The sequence below is a fragment of the Ranitomeya imitator genome, chromosome 3 (assembly GCF_032444005.1).
Source record: "Ranitomeya imitator isolate aRanImi1 chromosome 3, aRanImi1.pri, whole genome shotgun sequence".
Taxonomy (NCBI): Eukaryota; Metazoa; Chordata; class Amphibia; order Anura; family Dendrobatidae; genus Ranitomeya; species Ranitomeya imitator.
This window is the reverse complement of record NC_091284.1, coordinates 14,420,826-14,445,598: the sequence shown is the minus strand read 5'-3', so window position 1 is coordinate 14,445,598 and position 24,773 is coordinate 14,420,826. Positions and strand designations below refer to the sequence as shown.

The following is a 24,773-nucleotide window of genomic DNA, read 5'->3' as shown; positions in this document are numbered from 1 at the left end:
CTGGCGGCAGCCGCGCGCGCATCGGCGGACGACGGAAGGTGAGAATAGCAGGTTTTTTTTTTTTTTAATTATTATTTTTAACATTAGATCTTTTTACTATTGATGCTGCATAGGCCGTATCTATAGTAAAAAGTTGGTCACACAGGGTTAATAGCAGCGTTAACGGAGTGCGTTACCCGCGGCATAACGCGGTCCATTAACGCTGCCATTAATCTGTGTCAGCGCTGACTGGAGGGGAGTATGGAGAGGGCACCGGGCACTGACTGTACGGAAGTAGGGAGGGACTAATTCTCGGCCGGACTGTGCCCGTCACTGATTGGCCGCGGCGTGGCAGCCGCGACCAATCAGCGACGCAGGATCTCTGTTACAGAGACGGAAGTACCCCTTAGACAATTATATATATATACACACACATATGTATATATATATATATATATATATATATATATGTGTGTGTATTATCCCACATCCCAGATATCACTGAAGTATTCCAGATACAAATATTTATTTATTCATTACATAGTGGAATGTTTTGAGAACAATAAAACAAAAATGATCAATGTAAATCAAAATTAATATCCCAAGGAGGTCTGGATTTGGAATGATGCTCAAAATTAAAGTGGTAAATCAAATTAGAGGCTGATCCAACGTCAGTGGAAATGCCTCAAGACAAGGAAATGATGCTCAGTAGTGTGTGTGGCCTCCAAGTGCCTGTATGACCTCCCTACAACGCCTGGGCATGCTCTTGATGAGGCGGTGGATGTTCTCCTGAGGGATCTTCTTCCAGACTTGGATTAAAGCATCTTACAACTCCTGGACAATGTGGTGTGGTTGGAATGGATGAGACATGATGTCACAGATGTGCTTGACTGGATTCAGGTCTGGGAAACGGGCGGGCCAGTCCATAGCTTCAATGCCTTCATCATGCAGGAACTGCTGACACACTCCAGCCACATGAGGTCTGGCATTGTCCTGCATTAGGAGGAACCCAGGGCCAACCGCACCAGCATATGGTCTCACAATGGATCTGAGGATCTCATTCCAGTAGCTAATGGCAGTCAGGGTACCTCTGGCGAGCACAAGGAGGGCTGTGCGGCCCTCCAAAGAAATGACTCCCCACACCATTACTGACCCACTGCCAAATTGGTCGTGCTGGAGGATGTTGCAGGCAGCAGAACATTTTCCACAGATTCTCCAGATTCTGTCACTCCTGTCACAGGTCCTCCTGTGTGGGTTGTAGAGACCGTCTCGTGCTACCGTACAGTACCTCTAGGGGCAAGATCAATGACAAAATGCAAAAGTGACCAAAACAACAGCCAAAAAGGATGAGAACAGAGAAATGGTCTGTGGTAACCCCCTGCAGAACCACTCCTTTATAGGGGTTGTCTAGTGAGGCCGTACTGGGCCACCGACCCTTCAAGGGGAGGCCGGCATGACAAGGAGACGTGGGATAATAAAGAGCGTTTTGTGCAAAGTGTAAATAGGGGGTTAATGTGAATGGTGGGATGATGAGGTCACTGATGGGGAGGGGACAGAGGGATTTGAAAAAGGCGGGCTTATAAAGGGGGGTAGCCATATCGGTGAGTCATCCAGTCAGGTACCCACCAGTTGAAAATCAGCTCACACCCACCCTCCCTTGTCTTTTCTAGTTAAAGTTTAGATCATGCCTGTTTGGGGGTCGAGATGGCTAGAGTCGATTTGGTTGGGTATGTACACTTTGCTAGCAAACTTTGTTATCATGTCATGGCAGCGTGGCGTGGGGGGAAGGTCCTCGAAGTTGGTGGAAATGGAAATGGTGGATTGGTAGGGGGGAGGATCTCACGAGGTCCTGGACTCCCCTAAGGAATTTCGGTTGGACGGGGTCTGTTCAATCCTATGGAAGGGTTAATCAAGGGACCCGTCAATTGTTTAGTGGTTCGGACAGGTTGGTTATCATCTGCCCCCGAGCTGGTGCTTAGCGACTTGACCTGGGGCCACGGTGGGCTGTTGGATACTTACGATTAGACGTTTGGGGCTTCGAGGACCACACCCCCTTTTGGACTTTATTGTTAAATCGTTTTGCTAAATGTTAATAAAAGGCTGCTGTGGCCATTTAATCCAATCTCAGTGTAAAGTTTTTTTATTCAACAATGGTCACCGCAACAGGTACTTGGAAAAAGAGTTTGGAGAAAGGGGGTTGGCTGGCGAGAAGGTTAAATTAACATCTAAGCTACTTTGACTCACGGATACCCTAATGTCATGCTAATTAGCAATCATTTCTACCTGTTGTCTGTCCCATTTGCACAACAGCAGAGAAATCGATTCACAATCAGTGTTGTTTCATAACTGGAAAGGTTGATTTCACAGAAGTGATTGACTTGGAGTTTACATTGTGCTGTCTAAGTGTTCCCTTTATTTTTTTTTAGAGCAGAGCATAACAGCTGTATTAACTATTTTGCAGCAGGGGATGAGGTTGCTGATCTCTTATTGGGCTGTTTAAATGGAACCTCTTACCTGAATTTGGCGGGACAGGTTTGCGGTCATATGGGCGGGGTTTTCGGGTGTTTGATTCACCCTTTCCTTACCCGCTGGCTGCATGCTGGGGTTGAAGGTCATGCTGTGTCCTCCGAAAGTACACGCCTGCGCAAGGCAATCTTGCAAACCTGTCCCGCCAAATTCAGGTGACAGGTTCCCTTTAACACCGCAGTGGTCACAAAGCAGTGCCTGCAGTGCTACTGAACAACTGACACATCATTGTACCGCCTGGATGCTGTGATCAGTAGTGTATACAGCATCTAAGGTGTTAGAATGTTTTACCATAAATGCAAAAATGAAAAACAGGGCAGTGCCTGTAGCGCTACTGAACTGATAATATGTTGTTAACCTCTTCAGATGCTGTGGTCAGTAGCAATTGCTTCATCTACGTCGTTAGAAATCCATTTTTGTCATAACTGCAATGATAAAATAAAAATTATCCACATTATAAAAGCCAAACCTGGCTGTGGTAGTAAGGGCCTGACTGCCCAATAGTGACCAGAGGGAAAATCTCTCATGTACGGCCACGATCACACAGTCAGTATTTTATGTCAGTATTTGTAGCCAAAACCAGGAGTGGGTGATAAATACAGAAGTGGTGCATATGTTTCTATTAGACTTTTCCTCTGATTGTTCCTCTCCTGGTTCTGGCTACAAATACTGATGTAAAATACTGACCAAATACTGATCATGTGAATGTGGCCTAAAACTAATCTTCAGCTTCCTTCTAAAAGTCCTCAGAGGTTGCTGGTTCTCTTCTGTGCTCATTGTATGCCCTCTGCACATACTCACTCGTGTCTCCTTTCACAGGTTAGTTATGCCTCTTCTAGTCGTCTTCTGAGCAACAAAAATCAGTTCAAATCTTTTTTGAGGACCATGCCCAATGACGAGCAACAAGCCACCGCCATGGCAGACATCATCGAATATTTCCAGTGGAATTGGGTGGGGACCATTGCCGCAGACGATGACTATGGCCGCCCGGGGATTGAGAAGTTTCGGGAAGAAGCAGAAGAGCGAGATATCTGCATAGATTTCAGTGAGCTCATCTCGCAGTATTCACCGATCGAGGAGATTGAAATACTGGTTGACCGCATCCAAAACTCAACCGCTAAAGTCATTGTGGTCTTCTCCAGCGGCCCTGACCTCGAACCCCTCATTAAGGAGATTGTTAGACGCAATGTCACTGGTCGCATCTGGTTGGCAAGCGAGGCCTGGGCCAGCTCGTCACTGATGGCCATCCCGGAATACTTCCATGTCATTGGCGGCACAATCGGCTTTGCGTTGCGGGCAGGACAGATTCCTGGGTTTCGCGAATTCCTACAAAAAGTGCACCCCAAAATGTCCAACAGCAATGGTTTTCTCAAAGAATTCTGGGAGGAAACTTTTAATTGTTACATGCCCGAGGGCTCAAAGAAGAATGTGGACAACGGTAACATTACGGCCTGTACGGGACAGGAGAACATCACCAGCGTGGAGACCCCGTACCTGGATTTTATCCATCTGCGGATATCTTACAATGTGTATTTAGCTGTATACTCCATCGCTCATGCACTGCAGGACATGTACACTTGTACACCCGGAAAAGGGCTCTTTGCCAATGGATCATGTGTAGATATGAAGAAGGTGGAAGCCTGGCAGGTAGGTGCTGAAGCTCTTCTAGCTGTTATGTCATGTTGGTAAGTACACCCATATGTGCACTGTGGTAATCCTCATCAGAAAGGATTTACAGGAGATTTCATTAAAAAAATTATCTATAACCTTATAATAGGCGTTGGGCCTTGGTCACACTATGGTCACACGATCAGGATTTGGGAGCCAAAACCAGGAGTGGGTCAAAAATGCAGAATGGGTGTACGTGTTTCTATTCTACTTTTCCTCTGATTTTAATTTACAAATAGTGATGTAAAATACTGACCAAATACTGATCGTGTGAGTGTAACCTTACAGTGACAAGGTTATTAAAAAAAATTTTTGTTTTTTTTCGTGATATGCGGGGCATACCTTTTATGGTATTTTTATATTCTTTTTTTTTTTGTTTGCCAATATTTAGTTAAGGTGGAGAACAAGGAAATACATGTCTGTTTTGCATATTTTTTTTTAGATTTTGTTCCTCTTTATATTTATATAATATATATATTATATATTTATACAGTATAATATATTTATATTTTGTTCCTTTTTTTTTATCATTTAGCTGTATATATCGGATATGTTATTTTTTATGTTTGTGATGTTTTAGGAGGAATTGCACGATATATGCCATTGTTTCCTCTGTGTCCGGGCTGCGGGTGGACTTGGACTGTGCAGGATGTTTCTAATCACTGTAAAATACAAATCATAACAACGTGAACTCGACAAATCTCATATTACTGGAGGTCAGGGAACGCCAGACACAAAGGGTCCATTTAAGACCCTCTTAGATTATCTAAACATCCACTGATTGGCTCTACACAGGCTGATCGGCCGCCGTGTATTGTTCTGTGTTCTTCTGGTTAATACAATTGTTCTGTACGCAAAGAATATCCTCGTTCTCGGCAGCACATATCCTGATCACAGGGGTCGATGTGCTGCCGAGAACAATGATTTCGATGTCGTCACAAACTACTCAGTCACTCGACAAATGTTTGTCAGGTGATCGCCCCCTGATAATCCGCACATCGCCCCCTGATAATCCGCACATCGTCCCCTGATAATCCGCACATCGCCCTCTGATAATCCGCACATCGTCTCCTGATAATTTGCACATCGTCTCCTGATAATCCGCACATCGCCCCCTGATAATCTGTACATCGCCCCCCGATAATCTGCACATCGCCCCCTGATAATCTGCACATCGCCCCCTGATAATCCGCACATCGTCCCCTGATAATCCGCACATCGTCTCCTGATAATTTGCACATCGTCTCCTGATAATCCGCACATCGCCCCCTGATAATCTGCACATCGTCCCCTGATAATCCGCACATCGTCCCCTGATAATCTGCACATTGTCCCCTGATAATCCGCACATCGTCCCCTGATAATCTGCACATCGTCCCCTGATAATCCGCACATCGTCCCCTGATAATCTGCACATCGTCTCCTGATAATCTGCACATCGCCCCCTGATAATTTGCACATCGTCTCCTGATAATTTGCACATCGTCCCCTGATAATCCGCACATCGTCCCCTGATAATCTGCACATCGTCCCCTGATAATCTGCACATCGTCTCCTGATAATCTGCACATCGCCCCCTGATAATCTGCACATCGTCCCCTGATAATCTGCACATCGTCCCCTGATAATCTGCACATCGTCCCCTGATAATCTGCACATCGCCCCCTGATAATCTGCACATCGTCCCCTGATAATCCGCACATCGTCCCCTGATAATCTGCACATCGCCCCCTGATAATCCGCACATCGTCCCCTGATAATCCGCACATCACCCCCTGATAATCTGCACATCGCCCCCTATAATCTGCACATCGTCCCCTGATAATCTGCACATCGCCCCCTATAATCCGCACATCCGCGCTTCTGACCACCTGGTTACCATGGATACATCCTGTAGAATATCTCACGACGGGTCGCACATGCTCATTAGATCCCGGCTGTTCTTCTATAGGGGGCTCCTCACTGCAGAGGATGGACATGGCCGCTGTGCGCCGCTCCTGTCACCTGAGGAACAGGCGGCCTCCCCTCCGACTGCCCATAACTACAAAAATGCAACTGGGCCTCATTTATATACTGTCTGACAGAGAATCAGCAACCAATCAGGCTCAAGATTCATTTTACCACAGCAACCAATCACAGCTCAGCTTTCATTTTACCTCAGCAACCTATCAGATCTTAGCCTCATATAGATTTCAGTGGTCACGTGGCCAGTACTGAAGGACCGCCCACTTCACACCGAGGAGAGACAGTGAAAGAGGAGTCAGAAAAAAGATGGAGGAAATTAGGGTGGATAATAAAGGAAGAAAATAAAAAACATCTATAAAAAACCTAATTAAGGGGATTTTTCACTATTTAGAACAGTGGTCTCCAAGAGTTTGCAGCCGTGTAAGTGAGTGTGATGCACCTCACACCCTACAGCACAATGGGACTGGGACAACCATTGTCTGTAAAGTGCCAGAGCGCAACCGGACAACAGCTCGGTCATGACTACTGCTCTACAGCACTTTACTGGTATATGAGGCTGCGGTTATCCCGGTTGCTTGTGCACCTTTTTCTACCACACTTTTTCCTTCCACTCCACTTTCCATTAATATACTTGGATACAGCACTCTGTGAACAGCCGGCTTCTTTAGCAATGACCTTTTGTGGCTTCCCCTCCTTGTGGAGTGTGTCAATGACTTCCTTCTGGACATCTGTCAGGTCAGCAGTCTTCCCCATGATTGTGGAGCTACTGAAACAGACCTCATATATGAGGCTGCGGTTCTCCTGGTTGCTTGTGCACCTTTTTCTACCACACTTTTTCCTTCCACTCCACTTTCCATTAATATCCTTGGATACAGCACTCTGTGAACAGCCGGCTTCTTTACCAATAACCTTTTGTGACTTCCCCTCCTTGTGGAGTGTGTCAGTGACTGACTTCTGGACATCTGTCAGGTCAGCAGTCTTCCCCATGATTGTGGAGCTACTGAAACAGACTACGGGACCTTTATAAACACTTAGGAGCCTTTACAGGTGTTTTTCCTAATTATTCTAATTTATTGAGATAATGACTTTTGGGTTTTCATTGGCTGTAAGCCATAATCATCAACATTAACAGAAATAAACATGTGAAATAGATCACCCTGTGTGTAATGACTCTATAGAATATAGGAGATTCACTTTTTGTATTGAAGAACTGAAATAAATTAATTTTTGATGATATTCTAATTTTGTGAGAAGCACCTGTACATTACATTACTTGACTTGCAGGACCGGAACTGAAAGCTTTTACTGTTGCTCGCTCTCACTTCCTGTGGACACACAAATTCCCAACGGTACTAAATGTAGAGGCAAATACCAGTAAAGTGCTGCAGAGCAGTAGTCATGGCCGAGCTGTTGTCCGGTTGCGCTCTGGCACTTTACAGACAATGGTTGTCCCAGTCCCATTGTGCCATAGGGTGTGAGGTGCATCACACTCACTTGTAGACCCCAGACCTCCGCTGCCTCCAGACCTCCGTCATCAGGAGCCGCCGTACACAATGCATGGGACATCAGGTTCTTTGTAACAGTCCAACCTTTACTAAACAGTCCAAGTTCATCAGGTGGGCACAGGTGGGATAGGGCACAGCAATTCGCACTTCCTTCCTCCCTAGTAGAACTCCTCTTCTGTCCTGCCAACCGTTCATTCTGGACTACCCCCAAGCCCGCAGACTCCATCAGCCTCACGGATTCGCAGGACACCTGAGACTGACCACATGCCCCCACATAATTCCCCTTCACCGACCTCGAGATGTTATAAGGCCAGGCCTGCTCCTTTGTACCTGGCCTGCCTCCACTTCCTATGGAGAGAGAAGCCACACCTCCACTTCCTATAAAAAGACAAGACCTGCCTCCACTTCCTATGGAGAGAGAAGCCACACCTCCACTTCCTATAAAAAGACAAGACCCGCCTCCACTTCCTATGGAGAGAGAAGCCACGCCTCCACTTCATATGGAGAGACAAGCTCAGCCCACACTTCCTATGGAGACAAGACCCGGCTCCACTTCCTGTGGAGAGACAAGCCCCGCCTCCACTTCCTATAAAAAGATAAGCCACGCCTCCAATTCCTATGGAAAGACAAGCCCTGCCAACACTTCTTATGGAGAGACAAGCTCAGCCCACACTCCCTATTGAGAGACAAGCCTTGCCCACACTTCCTATGGAGAGACAAGCCCCGCCCATACTTCCTATGGAGAAACAAGCCCCGCCCACACTTCCTATTGAGACACAAGCCTCACCCATACTTCCTATGGAGAAACAAGCCCCGCCCACACTTCCTATTGAGAGACAAGCCTTGCCCACACTTCCTATGGAGAGACAAGCCTTGCCCACACTTCCTATGGATAAACAAGCCCCGCCCATACTTCCTATGGAGAAACAAGCCCCGCCCACACTTCCTATTGAGAAGCAAGCCTCGCCCATACTTCCTATGGAGAAACAAGCCCCGCCCACATTTCCTATGGAGAAACAAGCCCCGCCCACACTTCCTATGGAGAAACAAGCCCCGCCCACACTTCCTATTGAGAGGCAAGCCCCGCCCACACTTCCTATGGATGTACTAATCCTCTGTGGATTGTACCTCACACCTCACATTGAGAGCAGTACACAGGAGCGAGACACCTAGCGGTTACATAGTTTTGGATAATAATATTTTTTATTTGTAAAGCGACAACATATTCCGCAGCATTTCCAATTTTGTTTATTAGAAAGTCAGTGACCGTCTTACATAGATCCTATTTATTTTATGACTATTGAAAGCCCTGGACCAAACATCCAGAAATCACACATTGATCGAATGCCGCCAAGAGAAAATGTACAAATGAGAATCTTCGTGTAACATCCTGACCACAGTCCTGGCCGGTCACATCTATACACTGCCCCATGGTTGCCCATCACAGATCCTGGTGGCCACATAGGGGTAAAGCCAGGAATCCTGGGTAATGGAGGGCACTGGTCACATCTGGGTGATGTCAGCCCTCGTCCCATTATTGTTCTGGCGGACGTTCCTGAAACCTTCAGATTCTGCCTAACATAATTATCTTGTGCATCAATTATCGGTGATGCGTTTCTTCCTGTCTTCAGAACACTTCATGTTGTTAATCCTCCATCTCTGTCCTGATTATTCCCCAAGATGCCGGATGGAGCATTATAATGAGCACGTGCAGAACACCCAATGTACAGGAGGACAGTATACAGGAGGACATTATACAGGAGGACAGTATACAAGACAGTATACAAGACAGTATACAGGAGCACAGTATACAGCACAGTATACAGGAGCACAGTATACAGGAGGACAGTATACAGGAGGACAGTATGCAGGAGGACATTATACAGGAGGACAGTATACATGAGCATAGTATACAGGAGGAAAGTATACAGGAGGACAGTATACAGGAGCACAGTATACAAGACAGTATACAAGACAGTATACAGGAGCACAGTATACAGCACAGTATACAGGAGCACAGTATACAGGAGGACAGTATACAGGAGGACAGTATGCAGGAGGACATTATACAGGAGCACAGTATGCAGGAGCACAGTCAGAATACAGGAGGACAGTACACAGGAAATAATAATTTTTATTTATATAGCGCCAACATATTCCGCAGCGCTTTACAAATTATAGAGGGGACTTGTACAGACAATATACATTACAGCATAACAGAAATACAGTTCAAGACAGATACCAGGAGGAGTGAGGGCCCTGCTGCTCGCAAGCTACAAACTATGAGGAAAAGGGGAGACACGAGAGGTGGATGGTAACAATTGCTTTAGTTATTCGGACCGGCCATAGTGTAAGGCTCAGGTGTTCATGTAAAGCTGCATGAACCAGTTACCTACCTAAGTATGTAGCAGTACAGACACCGAGGGCTATTAACTGCATAAAGTGTATGAGAACATGATACGAGGAACCTGATTATGGTAAAAAGTTTGAATTGGCCACATAGGGATAGTTAGGTTAATGCGTTGAGGCGGTGGCCAGTCTGAACAAATGCATTTTTAGGGCAGGACAGTATGCAGGAGGATGGTATACAGAAGGACAGTATGCAGGAACACAGTATACAGAAGGACGTTGTTCAGGACAGTACGCATTATCACAGTACGCAGGAGCACAATACACAGGAGGACAGTACACAATAGCACAGCACACAGGAGCACAGTACGCAGGAGCACAGTACGCAGGAGGACAGTACACAGGAGAACAGCACACAGGAGCACAGTACACAGGAGGACAGTACACAGGAGCACAGTACATAGGAGGACAGTACACAGGAGGACAGTACACAGGAGGACAGTACACAGGAGAACAGCACACAGGAGCACAGTACACAGGAGGACAGCACACAGGAGAACAGCACACAGGAGCACAGTACACAGGAGGACAGCACACAGGAGGACAGTACACAGGAGGTCAGTACACAGGAGCACAGTACGCAGGAGGACAGTACGCAGGAGAACAGCACACAGGAGCACAGTACATAGGAGGACAGTACACAGGAGGACAGTACACAGGAGGTCAGTACACAGGAGCACAGTACGCAGGAGGACAGTACACAGGAGAACAGCACACAGCAGCACAGTACATAGGAGGACAGTACACAGGAGGACAGTACACAGGAGGACAGTACACAGGAGAACAGCACACAGGAGCACAGTACATAGGAGGACAGTATACAGGAGGACAGCACACAGGAGGACAGCACACAATAGCACAGCACACAGGAGCACAGTACACAGGAGGACAGCACACAGGAGGACAGTACACAGGAGGACAGCACACAATAGCACAGCACACAGGAGCACAGTACACAGGAGGACAGCACACAGGAGGACAGTACACAGGAGGACAGCACACAATAGCACAGCACACAGGAGCACAGTACACAGGAGGACAGCACACAATAGCACAGCACACAGGAGCACAGTACACAGGAAGACAGTACACAGGAGAACAGTACGCAGGAGGACAGTACACAGGACAGCACACAGGAGAACAGTACACAGGAGGTCAGTACACAGGAGCACAGTACACAGGAGGACAGCACACAATAGCACAGCACACAGGAGGACAGTACACAGGAGGACAGCACACAGGAGGACAGTACACAGGAGAACAGCACACAATAGCACAGCACACAGGAGCACAGTACATAGGAAGACAGTACACAGGAGAACAGTACACAGGAGGACAGTACGCAGGAGGACAGTACACAGGGGCACAGTATACAGGAGGACAGTACGCAGGAGCACAGTACGCAGGAGGACAGTACACAGGAGAACAGTACACAGGAGAACAGTATACAGGAGCACAGTACACAGGAGCACAGTACACAGGAGCACAGTACACATGAGGACAGTATATAGGATTACAATATACAGGACAGTATACAGAAAGACAGTATATAGGATTACAGTATACAGGAGGCCTGCCTCCACTTTCTATGCAGACAAAAGCCCCACCCACATTTCCTATGGATGGACAAATCCGTTGTGGGCTCCCTCTAGTGGCGTCTGCACTTCTCCATCTTTTGGTGCCTGCAGTGCTCCCTTCTAGTGTTGTCGGCAGTGCTCCCTCTAGTGGTGTCTGAAGTGCTCCCTCCAGTGTTTCTGCAGTACTCCCTCTAGTGGTGTTTGCAGTGCTCCTTCTAGTGTTTTCTACAGTGCTCCCTCTAGTGGTGTCTGCAGTGCTCCCTCTAGTGGTGTCTGCAGTGCTCCCTCTAGTGGTGTCTGCAGTGCTCCCTCTAGTGGTGTCTGCAGTGCTCCCTCTAGTGGTGTCTGCAGTGCTTCCTCTAGTGGTGTCTGCAGTGCTCCCTCTAGTGTTTTCCGCAGTTCTCCCTCTAATGGTGTCTGCATTGCTCCCTCTAATGGTGTCTGCAGTGCTCCCTCTAGTGGTGTCTGCAGTGCTCCCTCTAGTGGTGTCTGCAGTACTCCTTCTAGTGGTGTCTGCAGTGCTCCCTCTAGTGTTTTCCGCAGTTCTCCCTCTAATGGTGTCTGCAGTGCTCCCTCTAGTGGTGTCTGCATTGCTTCCTATAATGGTGTCTGCAGTGCTCCCTCTAGTGGTGTCTGCAGTGCTCCCTCTAGTGGTGTCTGCAGTGCTCCCTCTAGTGGTGTCTGCAGTGCTCCCTCTAATGGTGTATGCAGTGCTCCCTCTAGTGTTTTCCGCAGTTCTCCCTCTAATGGTGTCTGCAGTGCTCCCTCTAGTGGTGTCTGCAGTGCTCCCTCTAGTGGTATCTGCAGTGCTCCCTCCAGTGGTGTCTGCAGTGCTCCCTCTAGTGGTGTCTGCAGTGCTCCCTCTAGTGGTGTCTGCAGTGCTCCCTCTAGTGGTGTCTGCAGTACTCCTTCTAGTGGTGTCTGCAGTGCTCCCTCTAGTGTTTTTTGTAGTGCTCCCTCTAGTGGTGTCTGCAGTGCTCCCTCTAGTGGTGTCTGCAGTGCTCCCTCCAGTGGTGTCTGCAGTGCTCCCTCTAGTGGTGTCTGCAGTGCTCCCTCTAGTGGTGTCTGCAGTACTCCTTCTAGTGGTGTCTGCAGTGCTCCCTCTAGTGTTTTTTGTAGTGCTCCCTCTAGTGGTGTCTGCAGTGCTCCCTCTAGTGGTGTCTGCAGTGCTCCCTCCAGTGGTGTCTGCAGTGCTCCCTCTAGTGGTGTCTGCAGTGTTCCCTCTAGTGGTGTCTGCAGTACTCCTTCTAGTGGTGTCTGCAGTGCTCCCTCTAGTGGTGTCTGCAGTGCTCCCTCCAGTGGTGTCTGCAGTGCTCCCTCTAGTGGTGTCTGCAGTGCTCCCTCTAGTGGTGTCTGCAGTACTCCTTCTAGTGGTGTCTGCAGTGCTCCCTCTAGTGTTTTTTGTAGTGCTCCCTCTAGTGGTGTCTGCAGTGCTCCCTCTAGTGGTGTCTGCAGTGCTCCCTCTAGTGGTGTCTGCAGTGTTCCCTCTAGTGGTGTCTGCAGTACTCCTTCTAGTGGTGTCTGCAGTGCTCCCTCTAGTGTTTCCTGTAGTGCTCCCTCTAGTGGTGTCTGCAGTGCTACCTCTAGTGGTGTCTGCAGTACTCCTTCTAGTGGTGTCTGCAGTGCTCCCTCTAGTGTTTTCTGTAGTGCTCCCTCTAGTGGTGTCTGCAGTGCTCCCTCTAGTGGTGTCTGCAGTGCTCCCTCTAGTGGTGTCCGCAGTTCTCCCTCTAATGGTGTCTACATTGCTCCCTCTAATGGTGTCTGCAGTGGTCCCTCTAGTGGTGTCTGCAGTGCTCCCTCCAGTGGTGTCTGCAGTGCTCCCTCTAGTGGTGTCTGCAGTGCTCCCTCTAGTGGTGTCTGCAGTACTCCTTCTAGTGGTGTCTGCAGTGCTCCCTCTAGTGTTTTCTGTAGTGCTCCCTCTAGTGGTGTCTGCAGTGCTCCCTCTAGTGGTGTCTGCAGTACTCCTTCTAGTGGTGTCTGCAGTGCTCCCTCTAGTGTTTTCTGTAGTGCTCCCTCTAGTGGTGTCTGCAGTGCTCCCTCTAGTGGTGTCTGCAGTGCTCCCTCTAGTGGTGTCTGCAGTGCTCCCTCTAGTGGTGTCTGCAGTTCTCCCTCTAATGGTGTCTGCATTGCTCCCTCTAATGGTGTCTGCAGTGGTCCCTCTAGTGGTGTCTGCAATGCTCCCTCTAGTGGTGTCTGCAGTGCTCCCTCTAGTGGTGTCTGCAGTACTCCTTCTAGTGTTGTCTGCAGTGCTCCCTCTAGTGGTGTCTGCAGTGCTCCCTCTAGTGGTGTCTGCAGTGCTCCCTCTAGTGGTGTCTGCAGTACTCCTTCTAGTGATGTCTGCAGTGCTCCCTCTAGTGTTTTCTGTAGTGCTCCCTCTAGTGGTGTCTGCAGTGCTCCCTCTAGTGGTGTCTGCAGTACTCCTTCTAGTGGTGTCTGCAGTGCTCCCTCTAGTGTTTTCTGTAGTGTTCCCTCTAGTGGTGTCTGCAGTGCTCCCTCTAGTGGTGTCTGCAGTGCTCCCTCTAGTGGTGTCTGCAGTGCTCCCTCTAGTGGTGTCTGCAGTTCTCCCTCTAATGGTGTCTGCATTGCTCCCTCTAATGGTGTCTGCAGTGGTCCCTCTAGTGGTGTCTGCAGTGCTCCCTCTAGTGGTGTCTGCAGTGCTCCCTCTAGTGGTGTCTGCAGTACTCCTTCTAGTGGTGTCTGCAGTGCTCCCTCTAGTGGTGTCTGCAGTGCTCCCTCTAGTGGTGTCTGCAGTGCTCCCTCTAGTGGTGTCTGCAGTACTCCTTCTAGTGGTGTCTGCAGTGCTCCCTCTAGTGTTTTCTGTAGTGCTCCCTCTAGTGGTGTCTGCAGTGCTCCCTCTAGTGGTGTCTGCAGTACGCCTTCTAGTGGTGTCTGCAGTGCTCCCTCTAGTGTTTTCTGTAGTGCTCCCTCTAGTGGTGTCTGCAGTGCTCCCTCTAGTGGTGTCTGCAGTGCTCCCTCTAGTGGTGTCTGCAGTGCTCCCTCTAGTGGTGTCTGCAGTTCTCCCTCTAATGGTGTCTGCATTGCTCCCTCTAATGGTGTCTGCAGTGGTCCCTCTAGTGGTGTCTGCAGTGCTCCCTCTAGTGGTGTCTGCAGTGCTCCCTCTAGTGGTGTCTGCAGTACTCCTTCTAGTGGTGTCTGCAGTGCTCCCTCTAGTGGTGTCTGCAGTGCTCCCTCTAGTGGTGTCTGCAGTGCTCCCTCTAGTGGTGTCTGCAGTACTCCTTCTAGTGGTGTCTGCAGTGCTCCCTCTAGTGATGTCTGCAGTGCTCCCTCTAGTGGTGTCTGCAGTGCTCCCTCTAGTGGTGTCTGCAGTGCTCCCTCTAGTGGTGTCTGCAGTGCTCCCTCTAGTGTTTTCTGCAGTGCTCCCTCTAGTGGTGTCTGCAGTGCTCCCTCTAGTGGTGTCTGCAGTGCTCTCTCTAGTGGTGTTTGCAGTGCTCCCTCTAGTGTTTTCTACAGTGCTCCCTCTAGTGGTGTCTGCAGTGCTCCCTCTAGTGGTGTCTGCAGTGCTCCCTCTAGTGGTGTCTGCAGTGCTCCCTCTAGTGGTGTCTGCAGTGCTCCCTCTAGTGGTGTCTGCAGTGCTCTCTAGTGTATTCCGCAGTTCTCCCTGTAGTGGTGTCTGCAGTGCTCCCTCTAGTGGTGTCTGCAGTGCTCCCTCTAGTGGTGTCTGCAGTGCTCCCTCTAGTGGTGTCTGCAGTGCTCCCTCTAGTGGTGTCTGCAGTGCTCCCTCTAGTGGGGTCTGCAGTGCTCCCTCTAGTGGTGTCTGCAGTGCTCCCTCTAGTGGTGTCTGCAGTGCTCCCTCTAGTGGTGTCTGCAGTGCTCCCTCTAGTGGTGTCCGCAGTACTCCTTCTAGTGGTGTCTGCAGTGCTCCCTCTAGTGTTGTGCTCCCTCTAGTGGTGTCTGCAGTGCTCCCTCTAGTGGTGTCTGCAGTGCTCCCTCTAGTGGTGTCTGCAGTGCTCCCTCTAGTGGTGTCTGCAGTACTGCTTCTAGTGGTGTCTGCAGTGCTCCCTCTAGTGGTGTCAGCAGTGCTCCCTCTAGTGGTGTCTGCATTGCTTCCTATAATGGTGTCTGCAGTGCTCCCTCTAGTGGTGTCTGCAGTGCTCCCTCTAGTGGTGTCTGCAGTGCTCCCTCTAGTGGTGTCTGCAGTGCTCCCTCTAATGGTGTATGCAGTGCTCCCTCTAGTGTTTTCCGCAGTTCTCCCTCTAATGGTGTCTGCAGTGCTCCCTCTAGTGGTGTCTGCAGTGCTCCCTCTAGTGGTATCTGCAGTGCTCCCTCCAGTGGTGTCTGCAGTGCTCCCTCTAGTGGTGTCTGCAGTGCTCCCTCTAGTGGTGTCTGCAGTGCTCCCTCTAGTGGTGTCTGCAGTACTCCTTCTAGTGGTGTCTGCAGTGCTCCCTCTAGTGTTTTTTGTAGTGCTCCCTCTAGTGGTGTCTGCAGTGCTCCCTCTAGTGGTGTCTGCAGTGCTCCCTCCAGTGGTGTCTGCAGTGCTCCCTCTAGTGGTGTCTGCAGTGCTCCCTCTAGTGGTGTCTGCAGTACTCCTTCTAGTGGTGTCTGCAGTGCTCCCTCTAGTGTTTTTTGTAGTGCTCCCTCTAGTGGTGTCTGCAGTGCTCCCTCTAGTGGTGTCTGCAGTGCTCCCTCCAGTGGTGTCTGCGGTGCTCCCTCTAGTGGTGTCTGCAGTGTTCCCTCTAGTGGTGTCTGCAGTACTCCTTCTAGTGGTGTCTGCAGTGCTCCCTCTAGTGGTGTCTGCAGTGCTCCCTCCAGTGGTGTCTGCAGTGCTCCCTCTAGTGGTGTCTGCAGTGCTCCCTCTAGTGGTGTCTGCAGTACTCCTTCTAGTGGTGTCTGCAGTGCTCCCTCTAGTGTTTTTTGTAGTGCTCCCTCTAGTGGTGTCTGCAGTGCTCCCTCTAGTGGTGTCTGCAGTGCTCCCTCTAGTGGTGTCTGCAGTGTTCCCTCTAGTGGTGTCTGCAGTACTCCTTCTAGTGGTGTCTGCAGTGCTCCCTCTAGTGTTTCCTGTAGTGCTCCCTCTAGTGGTGTCTGCAGTGCTACCTCTAGTGGTGTCTGCAGTACTCCTTCTAGTGGTGTCTGCAGTGCTCCCTCTAGTGTTTTCTGTAGTGCTCCCTCTAGTGGTGTCTGCAGTGCTCCCTCTAGTGGTGTCTGCAGTGCTCCCTCTAGTGGTGTCCGCAGTTCTCCCTCTAATGGTGTCTACATTGCTCCCTCTAATGGTGTCTGCAGTGGTCCCTCTAGTGGTGTCTGCAGTGCTCCCTCCAGTGGTGTCTGCAGTGCTCCCTCTAGTGGTGTCTGCAGTACTCCTTCTAGTGGTGTCTGCAGTGCTCCCTCTAGTGTTTTCTGTAGTGCTCCCTCTAGTGGTGTCTGCAGTGCTCCCTCTAGTGGTGTCTGCAGTACTCCTTCTAGTGGTGTCTGCAGTGCTCCCTCTAGTGTTTTCTGTAGTGCTCCCTCTAGTGGTGTCTGCAGTGCTCCCTCTAGTGGTGTCTGCAGTGCTCCCTCTAGTGGTGTCTGCAGTGCTCCCTCTAGTGGTGTCTGCAGTTCTCCCTCTAATGGTGTCTGCATTGCTCCCTCTAATGGTGTCTGCAGTGGTCCCTCTAGTGGTGTCTGCAGTGCTCCCTCTAGTGGTGTCTGCAGTGCTCCCTCTAGTGGTGTCTGCAGTACTCCTTCTAGTGTTGTCTGCAGTGCTCCCTCTAGTGGTGTCTGCAGTGCTCCCTCTAGTGGTGTCTGCAGTGCTCCCTCTAGTGGTGTCTGCAGTACTCCTTCTAGTGATGTCTGCAGTGCTCCCTCTAGTGTTTTCTGTAGTGCTCCCTCTAGTGGTGTCTGCAGTGCTCCCTCTAGTGGTGTCTGCAGTACTCCTTCTAGTGGTGTCTGCAGTGCTCCCTCTAGTGTTTTCTGTAGTGTTCCCTCTAGTGGTGTCTGCAGTGCTCCCTCTAGTGGTGTCTGCAGTGCTCCCTCTAGTGGTGTCTGCAGTGCTCCCTCTAGTGGTGTCTGCAGTTCTCCCTCTAATGGTGTCTGCATTGCTCCCTCTAATGGTGTCTGCAGTGGTCCCTCTAGTGGTGTCTGCAGTGCTCCCTCTAGTGGTGTCTGCAGTGCTCCCTCTAGTGGTGTCTGCAGTACTCCTTCTAGTGGTGTCTGCAGTGCTCCCTCTAGTGGTGTCTGCAGTGCTCCCTCTAGTGGTGTCTGCAGTGCTCCCTCTAGTGGTGTCGGCAGTACTCCTTCTAGTGGTGTCTGCAGTGCTCCCTCTAGTGTTTTCTGTAGTGCTCCCTCTAGTGGTGTCTGCAGTGCTCCCTCTAGTGGTGTCTGCAGTACGCCTTCTAGTGGTGTCTGCAGTGCTCCCTCTAGTGTTTTCTGTAGTGCTCCCTCTAGTGGTGTCTGCAGTGCTCCCTCTAGTGGTGTCTGCAGTGCTCCCTCTAGTGGTGTCTGCAGTGCTCCCTCTAGTGGTGTCTGCAGTTCTCCCTCTAATGGTGTCTGCATTGCTCCCTCTAATGGTGTCTGCAGTGGTCCCTCTAGTGGTGTCTGCAGTGCTCCCTCTAGTGGTGTCTGCAGTGCTCCCTCTAGTGGTGTCTGCAGTACTCCTTCTAGTGGTGTCTGCAGTGCTCCCTCTAGTGGTGTCTGCAGTGCTCCCTCTAGTGGTGTCTGCAGTGCTCCCTCTAGTGGTGTCTGCAGTACTCCTTCTAGTGGTGTCTGCAGTGCTCCCTCTAGTGATGTCTGCAGTGCTCCCTCTAGTGGTGTCTGCAGTGCTCCCTTTAGTGGTGTCTGCAGTGCTCCCTCTAGTGGTGTCTGCAGTGCTCCCTCTAGTGTTTTCTGCAGTGCTCCCTCTAGTGGTGTCTGCAGTGCTCCCTCTAGTGGTGTCTGCAGTGCTCTCTCTAGTGGTGTTTGCAGTGCTCCCTCTAGTGTTTTCTACAGTGCTCCCTCTAGTGGTGTCTGCAGTGCTCCCTCTAGTGGTGTCTGCAGTGCTCCCTCTAGTGGTGTCTGCAGTGCTCCCTCTAGTGGTGTCTGCAGTGCTCCCTCTAGTGGTGTCTGCAGTGCTCTCTAGTGTATTCCGCCGTTCTCCCTGTAGTGGTGTCTGCAGTGCTCCCTCTAGTGGTGTCTGCAGTGCTCCCTCTAGTGGTGTCTGCAGTGCTCCCTCTAGTGGTGTCTGCAGTGCTCCCTCTAGTGGTGTCTGCAGTGCTCCCTCTAGTGGGGTCTGCAGTGCTCCCTCTAGTGGTGTCTGCAGTGCTCCCTCTAGTGGTGTCTGCAGTGCTCCCTCTAGTGGTGTCTGCAGTGCTCCCTCTAGTGGTGTCCGCAGTACTCCTTCTAGTGGTGTCTGCAGTGCTCCCTCTAGTGTTGTGCTCCCTCTAGTGGTGTCTGCAGTGCTCCCTCTAGTGGTGTCTGCAGTGCTCCCTCTAGTGGTGTCTGCAGTGCTCCCTCTAGTGGTGTCTGCAGTACTGCTTCTAGTGGTGTCTGCAGTGCTCCCTCTAGTGGTGTCAGCAGTGCTCCCTCTAGTGGTGTCTGCAGTGCTCCCTCTAGTGGTGTCTGCAGTGCTCCCTCTAGTGGTGTCTGCAGTGCTCCCTCTAGTGGTGTCTGCAGTACTCCTTCTAGTGGTGTCTGCTGTTGTGAGTTCTGTTTTTGGGCTCCCTCTGGTGGTTATTGATGGTACTGGGTGACTTGTGTTCTCTGCGGTCTCTGGTGTCCACCTGTTCCATCAGGTTATGTGAGTTTCCTATTTAACCTGGCTTTTTTGTCATTTCCTCGCCGGCTATCAATGTAATCAGCGTGTCTTTTTACCTCGGCTCCCTGCGTCTGTTATCTTCAGGACAAGCTAAGTTTTGATTTTCCTGTTCCACGTTTTGCTTAATTTTTGTCTTAGTCCAGCTTGCAGATATGTGATTCCTTGCTGCTGGTTGCTCTAGTGGGCTGAAATTACTCCTCATGTTCCATGAGTTGGCACATGAGTTCAAGTAATTTCAGGATGGTTTTTCGAAGGGTTTTTCGCTGACCGCGCAGTTCACTTTTGTATCCTCTGCTATCTAGCTTTAGCGGGCCTCATTTTTGCTGATTCTATTTTCATAACTACGTATGTGCTTTCCTCTCATTTCACCGTTATTACATGTGGGGGGCTGCTATTTCTGTGGGGTGTTTCTCTGGAGGCAAGTGAGGTCTGTGTTTCTTCTGATAGGGGAAGTTAATCCTTCGGCTGGCGCGAGACGTCTAGGAATCATCGTAGGCACGTTCCCCGGCTACTGCTAGTTGTGTGTTTAGGTTCAGGATCGCGGTCAGCTCAGGTTCCATCACCCTAGAGCTTGTTTTGTTTTTGTGCTTGTCCTTTTGTGATCCCCTGCCATTGGGATCATGACAGTCTGCAGTACTCCTTCTAGTGGTGTCTGCAGTGCTCCCTCTAGTGTTTTCCGCAGTTCTCCCTCTAATGGTGTCTACATTGCTCGCTCTAATGGTGTCTGCAGTGCTCCCTCTAGTGGTGTCTGCAGTGCTCCCTCTAATGGTGTCTGCAGTGCTCCCTCTAGTGGTGTCTGCAGTGCTCCCTCTAGTGGTGTCTGCAGTGCTCCCTCTACTGGTGTCTGCAGTGCTCCCTCTAGTGGTGTCTGCAGTGCTCCCTCTAGTGTTTTCCGCAGTTCTCCCTCTAATGGTGTCTGCATTGCTCCCTCTAATGGTGTCTGCATTGCTCCCTCTAGTGGTGTCTGCAGTGCTCCCTCTAGTGGTGTCTGCAGTGCTCCCTCTAGTGGTGTCTGCAGTGCTCCCTCTAGTGTTTTCCGCAGTTCTCCCTCTAATGGTGTCTGCATTGCTCCCTATAATGGTGTCTGCAGTGCTCCCTCTAGTGGTGTCTGCAGTGCTCCCTCTAGTGGTGTCTGCAGTACTCCTTCTAGTGGTGTCTGCAGTGCTCTCTAGTGTTTTCCGGAGTTCTCCCTGTAGTGGTGTCTGCATTGCTCCCTCTAGTGGTGTCTGCAGTGCTCCCTCTAGTGGTGTCTGCAGTGCTCCCTCTAGTGGTGTCTGCAGTGCTCCCTCTAGTGGTGTCTGCAGTGCTCCCTCTAGTGGTGTCTGCAGTGCTCCCTCTAGTGGTGTCTGCAGTGCTCCCTCTAGTGGTGTCTGCAGTACTCCCTCTAGTGGTGTCTGCAGTGCTCCCTCTAGTGGTGTCTGCAGTGCTCTCTCTAGTGGTGTCTGCAGTGCTCCCTCTAGTGGTGTCTGCAGTGCTCCCTCTAGTGGTGTCTGCAGTGCTCCCTCTAGTGGTGTCTGCAGTGCTCCCTCTAGTGGTGTCTGCAGTGCTCCCTCTAGTGGTGTCTGCAGTGCTCCCTCTAGTGGTGTCTGCAGTACTCCCTCTAGTGGTGTCTGCAGTGCTCCCTCTAGTGGTGCCCGCAGTACTCCTTCTAGTGGTGTCTGCAGTGCTCCCTATAGAGTTGTGCTCCCTCTAGTGGTGTCTGCAGTGCTCCCTCTAGTGGTGTCTGCAGTGCTCCCTCTAGTGGTGTCTGCAGTGCTCCCTCTAGTGGTGTCTGCAGTGCTCCCTCTAGTGTTTTCTGCAGTGCTCCCTCTAGTGGTGTCTGCAGTGCTCCCTCTAGTGGTGTCTGCAGTGCTCTCTCTAGTGGTGTTTGCAGTGCTCCCTCTAGTGTTTTCTACAGTGCTCCCTCTCGTGGTGTCTGCAGTGCTCCCTCTAGTGGTGTCTGCAGTGCTCCCTCTAGTGGTGTCTGCAGTGCTCCCTCTAGTGGTGTCTGCAGTGCTCCCTCTAGTGGTGTCTGCAGTGCTCTCTAGTGTATTCCGCAGTTCTCCCTGTAGTGGTGTCTGCAGTGCTCCCTCTAGTGGTGTCTGCAGTGCTCCCTCTAGTGGTGTCTGCAGTGCTCCCTCTAGTGGTGTCTGCAGTGCTCCCTCTAGTGGTGTCTGCAGTGCTCCCTCTAGTGGGGTCTGCAGTGCTCCCTCTAGTGGTGTCTGCAGTGCTCCCTCTAGTGGTGTCTGCAGTGCTCCCTCTAGTGGTGTCTGCAGTGCTCCCTCTAGTGGTGTCCGCAGTACTCCTTCTAGTGGTGTCTGCAGTGCTCCCTCTAGTGTTGTGCTCCCTCTAGTGGTGTCTGCAGTGCTCCCTCTAGTGGTGTCTGCAGTGCTCCCTCTAGTGGTGTCTGCAGTGCTCCCTCTAGTGGTGTCTGCAGTACTGCTTCTAGTGGTGTCTGCAGTGCTCCCTCTAGTGGTGTCAGCAGTGCTCCCTCTAGTGGTGTCTGCATTGCTTCCTATAATGGTGTCTGCAGTGCTCCCTCTAGTGGTGTCTGCAGTGCTCCCTCTAGTGGTGTCTGCAGTGCTCCCTCTAGTGGTGTCTGCAGTGCTCCCTCTAATGGTGTATGCAGTGCTCCCTCTAGTGTTTTCCGCAGTTCTCCCTCTAATGGTGTCTGCAGTGCTCCCTCTAGTGGTGTCTGCAGTGCTCCCTCTAGTGGTATCTGCAGTGCTCCCTCCAGTGGTGTCTGCAGTGCTCCCTCTAGTGGTGTCTGCAGTGCTCCCTCTAGTGGTGTCTGCAGTGCTCCCTCTAGTGGTGTCTGCAGTACTCCTTCTAGTGGTGTCTGCAGTGCTCCCTCTAGTGTTTTTTGTAGTGCTCCCTCTAGTGGTGTCTGCAGTGCTCCCTCTAGTGGTGTCTGCAGTGCTCCCTCCAGTGGTGTCTGCAGTGCTCCCTCTAGTGGTGTCTGCAGTGCTCCCTCTAGTGGTGTCTGCAGTACTCCTTCTAGTGGTGTCTGCAGTGCTCCCTCTAGTGTTTTTTGTAGTGCTCCCTCTAGTGGTGTCTGCAGTGCTCCCTCTAGTGGTGTCTGCAGTGCTCCCTCCAGTGGTGTCTGCGGTGCTCCCTCTAGTGGTGTCTGCAGTGTTCCCTCTAGTGGTGTCTGCAGTACTCCTTCTAGTGGTGTCTGCAGTGCTCCCTCTAGTGGTGTCTGCAGTGCTCCCTCCAGTGGTGTCTGCAGTGCTCCCTCTAGTGGTGTCTGCAGTGCTCCCTCTAGTGGTGTCTGCAGTACTCCTTCTAGTGGTGTCTGCAGTGCTCCCTCTAGTGTTTTTTGTAGTGCTCCCTCTAGTGGTGTCTGCAGTGCTCCCTCTAGTGGTGTCTGCAGTGCTCCCTCTAGTGGTGTCTGCAGTGTTCCCTCTAGTGGTGTCTGCAGTACTCCTTCTAGTGGTGTCTGCAGTGCTCCCTCTAGTGTTTCCTGTAGTGCTCCCTCTAGTGGTGTCTGCAGTGCTACCTCTAGTGGTGTCTGCAGTACTCCTTCTAGTGGTGTCTGCAGTGCTCCCTCTAGTGTTTTCTGTAGTGCTCCCTCTAGTGGTGTCTGCAGTGCTCCCTCTAGTGGTGTCTGCAGTGCTCCCTCTAGTGGTGTCCGCAGTTCTCCCTCTAATGGTGTCTACATTGCTCCCTCTAATGGTGTCTGCAGTGGTCCCTCTAGTGGTGTCTGCAGTGCTCCCTCCAGTGGTGTCTGCAGTGCTCCCTCTAGTGGTGTCTGCAGTGCTCCCTCTAGTGGTGTCTGCAGTACTCCTTCTAGTGGTGTCTGCAGTGCTCCCTCTAGTGTTTTCTGTAGTGCTCCCTCTAGTGGTGTCTGCAGTGCTCCCTCTAGTGGTGTCTGCAGTACTCCTTCTAGTGGTGTCTGCAGTGCTCCCTCTAGTGTTTTCTGTAGTGCTCCCTCTAGTGGTGTCTGCAGTGCTCCCTCTAGTGGTGTCTGCAGTGCTCCCTCTAGTGGTGTCTGCAGTGCTCCCTCTAGTGGTGTCTGCAGTTCTCCCTCTAATGGTGTCTGCATTGCTCCCTCTAATGGTGTCTGCAGTGGTCCCTCTAGTGGTGTCTGCAGTGCTCCCTCTAGTGGTGTCTGCAGTGCTCCCTCTAGTGGTGTCTGCAGTACTCCTTCTAGTGTTGTCTGCAGTGCTCCCTCTAGTGGTGTCTGCAGTGCTCCCTCTAGTGGTGTCTGCAGTGCTCCCTCTAGTGGTGTCTGCAGTACTCCTTCTAGTGATGTCTGCAGTGCTCCCTCTAGTGTTTTCTGTAGTGCTCCCTCTAGTGGTGTCTGCAGTGCTCCCTCTAGTGGTGTCTGCAGTACTCCTTCTAGTGGTGTCTGCAGTGCTCCCTCTAGTGTTTTCTGTAGTGTTCCCTCTAGTGGTGTCTGCAGTGCTCCCTCTAGTGGTGTCTGCAGTGCTCCCTCTAGTGGTGTCTGCAGTGCTCCCTCTAGTGGTGTCTGCAGTTCTCCCTCTAATGGTGTCTGCATTGCTCCCTCTAATGGTGTCTGCAGTGGTCCCTCTAGTGGTGTCTGCAGTGCTCCCTCTAGTGGTGTCTGCAGTGCTCCCTCTAGTGGTGTCTGCAGTACTCCTTCTAGTGGTGTCTGCAGTGCTCCCTCTAGTGGTGTCTGCAGTGCTCCCTCTAGTGGTGTCTGCAGTGCTCCCTCTAGTGGTGTCGGCAGTACTCCTTCTAGTGGTGTCTGCAGTGCTCCCTCTAGTGTTTTCTGTAGTGCTCCCTCTAGTGGTGTCTGCAGTGCTCCCTCTAGTGGTGTCTGCAGTACGCCTTCTAGTGGTGTCTGCAGTGCTCCCTCTAGTGTTTTCTGTAGTGCTCCCTCTAGTGGTGTCTGCAGTGCTCCCTCTAGTGGTGTCTGCAGTGCTCCCTCTAGTGGTGTCTGCAGTGCTCCCTCTAGTGGTGTCTGCAGTTCTCCCTCTAATGGTGTCTGCATTGCTCCCTCTAATGGTGTCTGCAGTGGTCCCTCTAGTGGTGTCTGCAGTGCTCCCTCTAGTGGTGTCTGCAGTGCTCCCTCTAGTGGTGTCTGCAGTACTCCTTCTAGTGGTGTCTGCAGTGCTCCCTCTAGTGGTGTCTGCAGTGCTCCCTCTAGTGGTGTCTGCAGTGCTCCCTCTAGTGGTGTCTGCAGTACTCCTTCTAGTGGTGTCTGCAGTGCTCCCTCTAGTGATGTCTGCAGTGCTCCCTCTAGTGGTGTCTGCAGTGCTCCCTTTAGTGGTGTCTGCAGTGCTCCCTCTAGTGGTGTCTGCAGTGCTCCCTCTAGTGTTTTCTGCAGTGCTCCCTCTAGTGGTGTCTGCAGTGCTCCCTCTAGTGGTGTCTGCAGTGCTCTCTCTAGTGGTGTTTGCAGTGCTCCCTCTAGTGTTTTCTACAGTGCTCCCTCTAGTGGTGTCTGCAGTGCTCCCTCTAGTGGTGTCTGCAGTGCTC

The 24,773-nt window shown here is 51.0% G+C and overlaps 1 protein-coding gene across 1 annotated transcript in view; it reads left to right on the top strand.

Annotated features, from left to right (window-relative positions):
- Positions 1 to 24,773, top strand: part of CASR (calcium sensing receptor) — a 196,556-nt gene that overhangs the window by 132,944 nt on the left and 38,839 nt on the right. Inside the window, exon 4 of the mRNA XM_069760520.1 lies at positions 3,325 to 4,152. Coding sequence (XP_069616621.1) covers positions 3,325 to 4,152 — 828 coding nt within the window. The remainder of the gene's footprint in view (positions 1 to 3,324; positions 4,153 to 24,773) is intronic.